Consider the following 14,476-nt stretch of genomic DNA (forward strand, 5'->3'; position numbering starts at 1 on the left):
TTATTGGATGTCATATGATATCCTCCTGTCTATGATAGAGAAAGTGTGCTGAGAGATGAACAAATGTTTCCAATTTAACCCATTGCATACGTGAACCTGGCCAGTCTTGTGTTATGTCTTTAGAAATTTCAGAATGTGATGGGGAATGACCCTTACTTCTCATTCTCTCTCTGTAGTGTCATCTGTCACCATAAGAGAATCAATTTCTCATTCATAATTTTTAATTTAATGTTTTTGATATCATCATTTTGTTATTGCTCTGATTACCTAGGAATGTAGAAACAAATTATTTAGTAAAAAAGAATTTAAGCTTCAACAGGCCATGTTGATAATGTATAAAGAAAACAAAAACCCATGAAATGCTTACTGTAGGTAAGTCATGATTCCAAAGCACAACTAGAGATTGTAATTTGTCATCACTGACAAATTAAGGTGATCCGATTTTTTTTTTTTGTCATGGATTCGAGTCCTGATCGAAATAGGCATGACCATGCAGGTTTCACCTGTGTTCAGAGACATTGGCCGTGTGATGTTTGGATTCTCATTTAGAAAAGGGAGTCATATCTGCCATCTTTGGTACCAAATCTGTATACACTATAATGAAAATACAGCAACAAGTACATATGACCTTTGACCCACATTTACACTCCCAAGATGGCATCTGAGGAAAAAGTAGTTATTTTGTGAAATAATTCTTGTGACATCGTCTATACGTGTGCAAAATATGGGAAAGATAGGACATGTATTCACCAAGATACAGGATGAAACATTTATGACCTTTGACCCTAATTTACATACCCAAGATGGTGTCTGATCAAGTAGTGGTTATTTCATGAAATAATGTACGTGACACGAACTAAACATGTGCAAAATATGGGGTTGATAGCCATTGCTGTTGTTGCTCTATTGCACAGAAAGTAGACTTAAGAAAGAAAAATAAAGAAAAAATGAAGTTATTTTATAGAAATTTGAAGAAGCATAAAAAAATCAGAAAAAGATAAAGTAAGGAAGGGAGAATAAGACTAACTAAAGAAAAAGAAGAAAAAAAGTGTTAAAAAAAAAGTGAAAAAAAATATTGGCAGGGGTGAGCCTCGAACCGGGGACCTTAGGATTACGAGTCGGATGCGCTATGCACTGACCTATTTCATCCTCCATAGGCCCTGTGTATTAAGCAAAATGACGCTGCATCGAAGCCAAGTGCAAATTTTAGCCAAGTTTTTCGACGTGATGCCGACGTCGTATGAAAAATTGGAGGGCACACTTACGATAGCCCAAAGTCTTAGCTACAACATATTAAAATTTGGGAGAAATTCACCGAAGCATAAGTGAGCTAGTGGTCGAAAAAGATAGTCGTGTCAATTTTCATTTCCAGAAAAACTGCACTCCCATAGACATAACACGTAAACTGGTCAAATTTGACAAGATTACTTTCAATCCATTTTCACGAGGTGATGCCGTCATCCAATCAAAATGTTGTAATTATATTAATGATAGACCATTTAATAAGCTACCACATACTGAAATCTGAATGAAAATTGGCGAAGGATTAGTGGGATACGTTCGAGTGAACTTGAAATTTGATGACGTCATTTTGAAAATTTACTTTTTTTATTTTATTAAGAAATTTGATATCTTTTCATCATTTTGCCAGCATCGCCAACCCATAAAATGACATGTACAACTCATCAGCTTTCAAAATATGTAAAGAAAATGGGGGGTCATCGTCTATCCTGACGAGTAAAATTGGATTTAAAATTGGCGTTTTTTTGGCATAGTTGCACTGTATATCGCCATTGACGCGCGCGCGGAATTTCAACTTTGACGGGCCCGTATGACGTCATATTGAATCGGATTGACTTGAAACTTGGCAGAAATATTCCTTGACATTTCAGGCATCCGATAAGTCTGAATAAACGGGAAATTTCTATGACATATGAGCTGTGCGTACGCGTCCGTCCAATTTTTTCAATTTTTCAAAAAATGCTCCAAATGGTCTGAAACGTGTGCAAAAAAATTTTGAGCTCGATTGGAGTATGCAAATATTTCAACGCGCACGTACGCGCACGTTTTTAGAGAAAATATGAATTTTGAGAATATGAGTAGAATGCGCATAATTTGAAATATATGTGACGCAAATTTCATTGAAATATTCCATTCCATTAATTAGATATGATTGAGAATGTGTTTTCATATAATGACGTCATAGTGACGTCACGGTCGACTGATCACAATGATACATTAGATTTGTTGTCTTTAGGACATGATGCATGCATGGTATAATTTTGAAATTGAGAGGTTGAGTACTTTCTGAGCTGACCTCTGCACAACTTTTGGGGAGAAATAAAGAAATAAAGAAGAAGAAGAATAAAGAATCAGTACAGATACAGAAGGTGATCCGAGAGGATACTCGGATCACCTAATAAGCTGATGAGTAGGAGATACTGCAAGATTTTTATTACATATGGGTTTTGATCTAGAAAGTTGTCTTGACTGTTTACACTGTGCCAATCATTCGAGGTCTCTTAGCCAGGGCTGCACACTGGCGCCGGTCCGACGGTCAAAGACCGGTAAAAGTCACTGTCGGACCGGTAACTTTTCAGGAAATCCACAAGTTACCGGTCCGACATGACCAGTAAGAAAAAAGCATTGGTGGGGTCAGTAGAAAGAAAAAGAGCAGCCCCGATCAGGAAGAATCAGAAGGCAAGATATCGCACTGTTCAACAAGTTTTACGCAAGTTTTCGTTTATGTCTACCGGTGCAATTTGTACAGTAAACATATTAGTTTTGAGCACTAGCAGTCGACCAGTTATTCGCGCTCGCTTGCGCATTTGGCGCTGTTCACGCACTGCCATGCAATGCAATACATGCAAAGCATGTATAGAACAGTGTAACTGCTTTTCGTTTGCTTGCGATCGGCGGTCATGCCAGACAAGAAGCATTGATAGAAGCGCACGCATTTCTGAGTCATTTTGCTCATGATTTTTTAACGCAAGATCAATCCGATCCCGGCTTTGCAGCAGTGTGGCAGTTATGTTAGAACTAATTTACTTGTGTTGATTTTTAGAAAAAGTAAAAAGACATTCGATATTCAACGTTATAAAATGGGTTCAAGAATGTAGCCAATTGGAAGCGCTGAAATGAGTCACGTGTGCGTGCATTAATTTCTTAGTAAATGCACTAAGAAGAATCTCTCTTCCACCTCCCTGGCCTGACGTACGTCACAATGTTTACACTAGGAGTGCGCACTCAATCAGTTGTTACAAGTGCGTCACACGCTACTATACGCGCTGTCAATCCTGTAAACAACTTCTAGTTCGGGCCGCGGGCTGCCACATCTTGTGCATATAACACGTACGTATACTCTTATACGTACGTACAGTACTTATGTGCGGGATTTCCGAGTGCGACGTGCGTAAATGTTTGGGATGAACATCTTCGGACATCTTGACTTTTGACTTTTGAGCGAGTGCTACATGTAGCTGACTGGTATTGACCCACAAAGGTACGTGAATAATGCTGTTAGTTTTCGACCCATTTTATAAAACAAATGATGCACAGGATTATTTCGTGGCGTTAGTGAAGGTGCGGCGCACTCTCGAGTATTGACAACGGTTGCAAACATGCACTCGGCTGCGCCTCGTGCATGTCGCACCATTGTCAATAGGGAGCTTTAGATTTTAGATGCGCGGACGTTCAAAGAGAAAAAAACATGATCTGAGTGTGCGCAGTAGCTTGATCCGCGCTACTGCGCACGCTCAGATCGTGTTTTTTTTTCTCTTTGAACGTCCGCGCGTCTAAAATCTAAAGCTCCCTAATACTCTCGAACGCGCCGCACCTTTACTAACACACTCTATCCTGTGCATCATTTGTATAATACAGTAAATGGATCTGATTGCGTTTATTTTCATTTTACACAGTCATTATTTTCACAGATGAATATTTTCATTCGTTCAGAATGGCCTCATAATGAAGATGGCGCAAAAAGGATCACGAAATCGGCCCTTCCGTGTACTTTTTAAGAACGCATGCACAAAATGTCAAGAGATAATACTAGGGAGAAAAAAATCATATAATCATCGCAGTCCCGCTTACATATTTGAGGTTAAATCGTCCCCAAAAGGATCATGAATTCGACCGGCCGCGCGTCGTATCTTTCAAAAGCTTATGTACGAAATGCGAAGAGATTATAGAGGAGAGAAAAAAAAATAAAGGACACATTATTTTGGTGAGTACATCATAAAAGATTACAATAACAATTCATGAAATCAACGCAATCCCGTTGAAATTTGAGGAAATAACGGGCGCAAAAAGGATCTTGAATTCAGTCCTGCATGCCGTGTTGGTTATCAAACACGCATGCACAAATGCGACAAGATTATCGGGAGAAAAATAAAAAACACATTTTTACCCTTCTGGTGCGTGCATTACAAAAGATTACATCTGAAGTAATTCATGAAATCGCCACAATCCCGCTGATATTTGAGGTAGAAATAGGCGCAAAAAGGATCGTGAATTCGGCCGTGACGTATACCTTTAAGAATGCACGTACAAAATGGGAAAAGATTAGCGTGAGAAAAATAAAGGACACATTTTCACCCCTTTTGTCGTTTGCATCATATAGATTACAGCCGAATAGTAATTCATGAAAATTCGCAATCCCCTTGGAATTTGAGATAACAATAATGGGCGCAAAAAGAATCTCAAATTCGCCCCTGCATGCGGTGTATAATTTTGAAAACGCATGCACAGATGCGAAGAGATTATCGGGAGAAAAATAAAGAACGCATTTTCAACCCTTCTGGTGCATGTATCACAAAAAATTACAGACGAAATAATTAATGACATATCGCAATCCCGCTGATATTTGATGTAGAAATAGGCGCTAAAAGGATTTTGAATTCGGCCGTGACGTAGATAGGCATGAACGCAATGCGAAGTGATTATTGGGTGAAAAATACAGGGCACATTTTCAACCGCGTTTGGCCCGTGCATCATAAAGATTACAGCCGAATAATAATTCATAAAATCATCGCAATCCCGTTGAAGTTTGAGGAAACGATAGGCGCAAAAGAATCATGATTTTTGGCCGTGTCGTGTATCTTTTAAGAACGCATTTACGAAATGCGAAGAGTTTATCGGGGAAAAATAAAGGACACATTTTCAACCCCTTTTGGCGCGTGTATCATAAAAATACATCCGAAGTCATACATGAAATCATCGCAATCGCGCTGATATTTGAGGCAGAAATAGGCGCCAAAAGGATCGTGAATTCGGCCGTGTCGTATACCTTTAAAGAACGCATGTACGGAATGCGAAGAGATTGTGGGGAGAAAAATAAAGAACGCATTTTCAACCAGTATAGCTGGTGCGTGCATCACAAAAGATTACATTCGAAGTAATTCATGAAATTACCACAATTCGGCTGATATTATTTTGATGTAGAAATAGGCGCTAAAAGGATCGTGAATTCGGCCGTGTCGTATTCGCATGTACCAAAAGCGAAGAGATTATTGGGAGAAAAATACAGAACACAATTTCAACCCCTTTTGGCCCGTGCATCATAAAGTTTACAGCCGATTGATAATTCATGAAATCATCGCAATCCCGTTGAAGTTTGAGGAAACAATAGGCGCAAAAAGAATCATGATTTTTGGCCGTGTCGTATATCTTTTAAGAACGTATTTACCAAATGCGAAGAGTTTATCGGGGAAAAATAAAGGACACATTTTCAACCCCTTTTGGCGCGTGTATCATAAAAGATTACAGCCGAAGTAATTCATAAAATCATCGCAATCCCGCTGATATTTGAGATAGAAATAGGCGCAAAAAGGATCGTGAGTTCGGCCGTGTCGTATACCTTTAAAGAACGCATGTACAGAATGCGAAGAGATTATGGGGAGAAAAATAAAGGACGCATTATCAACCATTCTAACCGGTGCGAGCATCACAAAAAGTTACATCCGAAGTAATTCATGAAATCGCCACAATGCCGCTGATATTTGAGGTAGAAATAGGCGCAAAAAGTATCATGAATTCGGCCGTGTGAAACATCTTGTAAGAACGCACTTATGAAATTCGAAGAGTTTATCGGGAAAAAATAAAGGACACATTTTCAACCCCTTTTGGCGCGTGCATCAGAAAATATTACAGCCGAAGTAATTTATGAAATTGTCACAAACCCGCTAATATTTGATTTGGAAATGGGCGCAAAAAAGGATTGCGAATTCGGCACTGCATGTCGTGTACCTTTCAAGATCTCATGCACAAATGTGAATAGATTATCGGGAGAAAAATAAAGAACCCCTTGTAGCGCGTGCATCAGAAAATATCACTGCTAAAATAATTCATTAAATCGTCGCAATCCAACCGACCACCAAGAGCAGGTTACGCAGCAAGTTCGTGCGCCAATGTTTAGAAAAAGTCACAAACGCATTTGACACAATCTGAATTTGTTCATTATCATTTTACACTGTTCACAAACAAACATTCTATTTTTTCCTATTTTTTTTTATTTCTTGTGCAATATATAATGCAAGTTTTCCAAAAGATATTAATCTGTAGAATGTACATGGGGGGGGGGGGGGACGTCCATAAAAAAAAAAACAAGAAAATGAGTTTGCAAGTCATTTAATGTTTTTTCAGGTTGTTGTTGACCGGTAAATTTTCTGTTCGGACCGGTAAAAAATGGTAAAACGGGGCATTTACCGGTCCGACAGAGACAGGTTGGACCGGCAGAAAAAATGGGTTAGTGTGCAGCCCTGTCTTAGCTGTAAGAGAGATTTAATAGTTTGACCACATGTATTTTATGACATTTTCTGCAAATACTGTTATTACTTGTTTTGTATGTTAACCTAGTGACAAAGAATGCCTTTGGTTTTCACTAGCTCAAAAACAAAAGTTCTTGTCTGTCATTCAATTTCATCAGAAGATGATTTATAAATCTTTGAAATCTACATATTGATTTTATGTGATGATATTACTCAAATGTTGTCTGCCATGTATGCTGTATGTGTTACAAATTAAATTGTATGTAGTACAGCTGTATGAATGAAAAAAGAATACAGCCATACATGACTTGAATGTAGACTAAAGTTAACTTACATTTGGTTGTGCATATTTGTTATTAGTATGAAAGCATTATACCGAGAAAGTGAAAGAGAGAGAGAGAGAGAGAGAGAGAGAGAGAGAGATAGAGAAAATGCAGAGGTAGATAGATAGATATCTATATGATAGATATCTGTAAAACCAAGAACAGAGGAATAGAAAGATCAACAAATGATTGTATGTAGATGATAAGGTACGAGTGGTGAAGTGTATTGATGGAAACACTGGATGAGTGAATGGATTACAGATGAAATAGGTTTAGAGATATAGAGAGAGGGGTGATTGAATTACCGTGACATGAAATAATATATTCAGATATTATTCTTAATGACAAAACTTGTCAGGTTGTAATGTAAATAGCCAACGCAGGTGCAGTTATATGATTGTATAAATGGAAATCAAACACAAAATAATGAGTGTGAGTCTAGAGTTACCACATAGAGGCACTTATCCCAAATCCAGTTGTCACTTCCCTGTCAAAGTACAGGTGGGTGGTGTACTCTTCTCACAAAGTCAAGGCCGTTAGTGTTTGTAGTTGCTTTAAAATAATATAGTCAACTTGAACAGAAATATGATATGTCCTCAGTAATAGTGTAGGTACTGGATGCTTTATGTACACCCAAAGGAGAAAATCCTTTTGAAAGTCTACTGGTCTTTCCACTTATTTGAAATGGTCTATTACCATTTCAGAGTGCATAGTGAGTTTGTTTGTTTGTCTGGTTTTTTTTTTTTAATGTAAAATAACATGCCGGGAATAACAGCAGCAAAGGAACATATACCCCACTAAGATAGCTCAATGGGACATTGTTATCACTGCCTGATGCTTGGAATATAGGTCAACATAAACCATAATGTAATGATTTGATGTATTTATTTGTTTTTGAACAAGTATCATTTGCAAGTTCTATCATATAGTTGTACAATGTTTAGTGTATCCAAATGCCGGGTAATGATAATAATAATTGTAGTAATTATTGTGAATTGCAAAACATTCATTAAACAGCAATGAACACAAAGATAGAAGAATGGATATATTACATAGACACTGGATTTTTTTTGTTAAATATTTAATTCAATTTTCTTCCAAGATATTATTCGTCTTCCACAGAAGTGGCATATGACATAAGCAATTCATACATATGATAACATACCGGATGAGACTCATTTGACTATGAAAATAATGTACTCATATTGCTGTATTTCTATTTTCAAATACAATGGACACCGTTGCAAAAGTGCTCCTATTTAACTACATACTTACAGGAAGGGGTGTTGTTTGGCAAGTTTCGCTGCTTTTTGTGACTTTAGTTTGCAACAAGTCAAATATAGCGATTTTCCAAGAAGTGAAGACATTTGATACATCGACAAAGACTTTAATTCCTCACAAATTTCAATATAATGCCAATGCCCACTATCACTATAAGCTTGATTAACCTCTTAACGCACCCATAGTGATGAATTCAGAAACTAGTGGTTAATCTGTCATCTCCTGTATCTGAATATTATGTCATCAGGACCCTTCCACACTTTGCTGTACACCATCTGTTTCTCATCCCAAAAGTAAGACCAAAATGATGCAAACAGGTGCCACCGGGCACCATCATCAATCATCGTCATGGCAACCGTTAATTAAAACAAATCAAAGCTGCTAGGGATAAATTGTGTCTCTCTTTCCATCCGTCAAATGAAATGAGTTTCCATCACCTCTTCATCATCCCGCCGTAATTGTTTCTTTTCTGCTCTTTGTCATGTGATCCATCTTAGAAAGAAGCCCCTCCCCCGGCAACCAGATGGGCTCTCGGCGACAGCTCAAGCAATCAAGATCCCCTAGCCCTCAGGTGAGTGGGTGTAAGCTGTTGGGAGACGTCTCCTTAGAAAATATGAGACAGGGATAACATTCCAACAATGTAATGAAGCAGATTGATTTTCTCTTCCCTTTCATCCAAAAATTATTATTCCTCGTAATCTGCACTTTATTTTCATCCTTTGTCGTAGACGCTGGTTTGTTTATGTGTTCGCGCATTAGCTCTTTCTGTGCCAGGGAATTCAAACAGTGTATACAACATTATGGGATTTTCCATGTCAATTGGAACCAAGAGGGATGAAGTCTCTACCCTTATAGTTTACACTCATAAGTTAAATGCGGCACTGATTTTTTTTTTGTTGTTGATCAGCCCAAATGATTATCTGGTTTTGTGTTGCAATGATTACAGTCACACCACTCTGCTGTTCATTGCAGCTAATATTAACAATTTTTCATCTCAAAACATATGGGATTATTCTCCCCAGTCAACCGTCAATCAAAATACCAAGATACCCCACGATCAATCAGGCTTGAAGTATGCTTCCATATTGCCAACCAGGAATTTGTGAGTAGGTCTTCGTAGGGGTCTTATGGATGCTTGTGATTAAGCTGTTGAATGCCATTCACACTCATTATTCTCACAAAGCTGTGAAAACTCTAGAAAGTTCACAAATAAGAACACACAAATGTGGGTGAACACTGTCAAGTTTGTGTCCACATTGCAAAAGCTCCCCTTCTCCTTAACCCTCCCCCTCCAAAAAAAAAAATCCCACAATAAAAACAGTTTGAAAGGGCATGTATTTCGGTGCAAGTGTAAATGACTCCAATGTAAGGGAGTATTGATTAACATATCTATGAGCTTATAGATGCAGTATAATGTATGAAGCTTTGACATATTCCTTTTAAAATAATAAATCTTCAGCTCTCATGATTTGATTTGGCAAAACAGAGAAATGGTACTCAATTCAACTTAAATTCTTTCTCCCTGTCCATAATAGGGTGTGGAGTATGTCAGGCCATATGCTCCAGCAGTAGACTTAAAGCTCAAGCTTTTTCCATGTGTCAATCAAAGGCTATGTTTCTTCACGCTGAAATGACAATGAACTTCTGTGAGGAAAACAGTCAGTGCAACGTAATTCATTGTTAGTTTTACAGGAGAAAACAGACACCGAAGAAAGCCTAAATATACTTTAGGCATGATGAATTGTAACCAAAGACAGAACAATTCTTGACTTGCGAATTGTGACTGTAGGACAAACACTGACCAAGACTTGCCAGTTTCCATGGCAATGGTTGTGAAGGAAACTTGCATTAGCATTGATCAGGGGAAATCCATACGACCCAGTCGCGGCTCTGCAAGCCAAGAAAGAATTAAAGCTTTTTGTTGCGGTATTGTGTGTCCTTAACATGGCAGATTTTCAAAGAGGTAAAACATTCACATGGAACTAAATTGTCCATAAATGGCTTTCCGGTAGATTTTTATTTTGTTTATCATGTGAATTTAGATATCCCAGTTACTATGGGATTTACTATCTGTAGCCCTGCACTGATATAACATTGTACAAAGTCCATTCAAAGGCTGGACTGATTATAGATTAAAACTCAAATATCAGGTATTATCTACCCATGAGAGAAAAGAAAAACCAAGAAAGAAAGAAAAAATCCAAGAGAGATAGGGAGAAAGAGAGAGAAAAGGAGAGTTGATGAAAGAGAGTATGAAAGTGAGAGAGAGAGAGAGTGAGTGAGGGAGGGAGAGGGTGAGGGGGAGGGGATGGAGACAGAATAAGAAGGAGAGTAGGCGAGATGATAGTGTGTTTGTTGCCAAAAAAGACAGAAAGTGCTGTAGTGGCTTGAGCTGTTTGTTTTAAAGTCAAAGGCTAATTTTCAAGGAAAGATTGTGTGAGAGAAAGAAAAAGGAAAATGATGAAACTGAAGAGTATCAAGAAAACAGACAGAAAATCATGATCTAGCCGGCATAGACAAGATATGAGTATTCCTCAAGTCCCATGCAAGCTACAGGCAAATAACAGCCTAAAGGAGATCATGGGGATTCCATATGCTTGCAATTATGAGTGCAAGCTGGTAATGCTGTTTAGACCCAGTCTTCTCGTACAGCCTCTTTGGTGATGCATTTCACTAATTTGTCGCTTGGTATGGTGTACAGATTTCTCATGTTACCCTAGAAATGATGAAGAGTAGTTTTCTCAAAGTATTAGGTGTACTTTTTTCCAAACTAAAATATGCAGGTCTCCCCATGCTTGAATACATGGTCATTTATTATGCCTTTTTTCTGTCTGTAAATGTCAAACTTAATAAAAACTGATTAGCAACAGTGTTTTTATTATTTCATGCTCCTGTATACTTGCAGCCTCTGAAAAGATTTTTTTTTTTCAAATGTATTCCAGTCTAAGTTTGTTTGTTTGTTTGTCTTTTGGTTGAACAATAATCTCCTTGCAAAGCAACCAGTTTCTTTTGAAATCTTCAAAGAAGGAAAGCCTGTTTGGAGTAAAATTTGACCAAAGGCACTAATTAGACCAGCCAGCTTTCTAGAGCTTTTGTTTGATCAAGACTGCAACCTCAGAACCACACATAATTATCATTTTCTTGCCACTTGTTAACTTACACCTGACTCTGAGCTCTTTTGCTTGTTAATTGTCACAGGAATGCCAGAGCCCAGTGGAATCTGTAATTATATTAGCATATTTCTCCCTTTCTTTCTTTTTGCTTTCAATCTCACAAAATGTGGCGAAGTAAAAATGAAGATTACAGACTATCTTGATGCTTACGAGGATGGGATTTAATACATTTTCAATATACCTTCCTCATAACACTTTTTTTTTTGAAGAGGTCTCAAAAGATTCAAATCTTTTAGATTAACTCTTTCATTCTTTGGCAAGAATCAGTTTTTATCAAAAGTCAAATTCTTTAAAAAACCCTCTTTTATGGGGATTAAAGACGTTAAAAATGTTTGTAAATTGATTTAACATTCCCAGTGTCTACTTGATGAATATCACTTTGCGTACTAGTCATTTACCCTTAACCAGTTGAGGACGAGTCCCCGAGTATACTCGGGCAGGTGTCTGTGGAAAATGCATGTTGTAGCAGAATCAGTCCATCCAAAATAGGTTAACAGCAAAGAAAACAGTTCATGTATGGAAGATGTTTTATAGATCATATAGCCAAATGTCATTGAGAAATAAAAATATGACGTAGGGAAGATGCTAGTATGATGGTCTACATTCCTGTAATCAGTGCCTACTACCCACACACAGCATGGAAAAATCAATTTATATTAAATTATACTTGGTAAGCAAGTTCCACTGTATCCATTTCAGGTGGCTTTATCAGTTGCACCACTAAAGAGTAGCATATGAGTGAAATCTATCCCATGATGCATTTCTCATCTAAAGTCATATTCTTCTGTGGGCATTTAAAGATTTGGGTAGGATGTATGGCACACCACTGATTGCAACCAATCTCATCCCTCACTGATTGGTATTTAGAGGCAGTTAAATATTCCACTTCAGATACCCTAATGAAAGTGCTGACTGGCGGTAGGGAAATGTGCAATATTAAAAGATACTGCAATAATACCAAGCTGATGAGTTTTATTATATTTTGCAAAACTTGAATTGAACAATACTACACAATGGGCATAAATATTCTATGTCATTATACAATTTCATGTTTTTCTGAGGAAAAATTCCCCAAATTAAAGTAATTGCTGTGACATTTAATTTACATGAAAATTAGGATATTAGAAAACAAGAAATTTAGTGCCTAAAACCCCCAGAATGTTTTCTGTGTGTATTATGAACTGGGCTGTCATTGATATTTCCATAATAAGTATGAATAACTGCAATTTATGAAGGCATTTTAAAAGGAAACTGACAGAAATGTAGCATGTACACACTACCACTAAATGATTTTGAAATGTTTGTTACTTACACTAGACAGTATGGACAACAGTCTGTTTTGTCTTTGAATTATTATATTTTGATGTGGATCTTTGTGTAGATTTCATGTGGATGAAGGCATTTTATTTTCCTTATCTGCATGAAATTAGTGCACTAATGCACTAAAATTCAAAACAAAGACATCTGCTTGATATTTTTATAGTCTTGGCGGGAACTTTTCCATCAAAAAGTTCACAAAGGAATGTTGTACAATATTGCAGGTGATTGATATAAAGTTTGGATAAGCCAGAGGAAATATATATATATATATATATATATATATATATATATATATTCTTTATCTTGGTTTGTAGCATATATGGAAGTATTATTAAAGAATATATGACAGGAGCTCTCATTCTACACAATTCTGCAAAGTTGAAGTCTAGCCAGATTCCCTCTTTTTTATATTCCAAAATTGCACAAGGTCATAAACCCTCTGACAGTGTTTGAAATATGTAAGTACTTGGATCATGCTGGTGCTGGGGAAAAGAAGGTGTTCACCAATAGCTTCCAATCATCATGCCAACTTATATCAACCAATATAGTAGAGTCTGCAGGCACATCCATATAAAAGTATAGGAGAGGCAGTGATGGTGATATGTTCATAATGATGGACTCAGCCCCATCCAAAGCTTTCTGAACATTGCTGTAAATTGTGTTGAATCATGAGTCAATGTGGGAGGGAGTGAGTAATGATTGGCGAGGAGACATCGCGTCGTTCGATGGCCTCAGGCCGCAGCCGGGGCAGGAGGAGAAGACTAATGGTATGACTCAAAGGGAACTAACGGCTCCCAGTCAGGGCTCCAGCTAACTTAATGGTTCTTATCATGATGCTATTTTCCAAACATGAGGTCATATCACCCTCTAGCAGGTATTTTGTGCAATAAAATACTGTTTTTAAGATGTATACATGCTTAAGGAGGAACGTTGAACCAGCATATGCAAAGTATGAGTGTATTAATAATTCACATAAATGCAATTACATGCATGTGTGCTGATATTATCACGAGTTTCGACACAAAGATGAAGTGAATATGATTTTAATACCGATGATGTCAGCATCTCTAAAACACCCACAGTATTTCAGTCTTGAATGATTCTAAACGAACTGGCAAAATAAACGTCACACTGATTAATATGTTTGACTATCAAACAGTATTGCCAGTCAAGAGAAATTTGGGGAGAACATTTGTTTGGCGGTCATATTATCTTCTACTGATGGTGCAAACACACAAAATATTGATAAATCAAATTCCTTTTCATATGCAACATTGTTATTTAAGATTAATTAGATACGTTCATTTCATGCTGGAAGTATGACATTTTGTCCAGTATATTGTGTACCTTGTTTCTACTTGATATGAATTAAGTACATATGATGACAGGTAGATTATGTCAAAACACTCTTTGCCGATCTGAAAATCAATCAACTTGTACATACAGGTTTTGTGAAAGTATCTGGAGTTAAGTAGATTTAGATGTAACTCAACATGATGTACGCATGGATGCCATGGCCAGCGAGACATCTTCTCACATTCTTCACTGTTTGAAGTGAGCCGAGATTCATGAAAGGATGTGTTTGCACAGACAGACAACTGTACACACAGAC

General features: G+C 37.4%; 1 protein-coding gene across 2 annotated transcripts in view; it reads left to right on the forward strand.

Moving 5' to 3' along the window:
• The window catches only part of LOC140243799 (rap guanine nucleotide exchange factor 4-like), a 130,149-nt gene that overhangs the window by 58,064 nt on the left and 57,609 nt on the right, over positions 1 to 14,476 (forward strand). For both annotated transcript variants that reach the window (XM_072323465.1, XM_072323466.1), the window contains one exon: positions 8,869 to 8,942. In XM_072323465.1, the coding sequence (XP_072179566.1) occupies positions 8,869 to 8,942 (74 nt within the window). The remainder of the gene's footprint in view (positions 1 to 8,868; positions 8,943 to 14,476) is intronic.

This window comes from Diadema setosum, chromosome 20 (assembly GCF_964275005.1).
Source record: "Diadema setosum chromosome 20, eeDiaSeto1, whole genome shotgun sequence".
Classification (NCBI taxonomy): domain Eukaryota; kingdom Metazoa; phylum Echinodermata; class Echinoidea; order Diadematoida; family Diadematidae; genus Diadema; species Diadema setosum.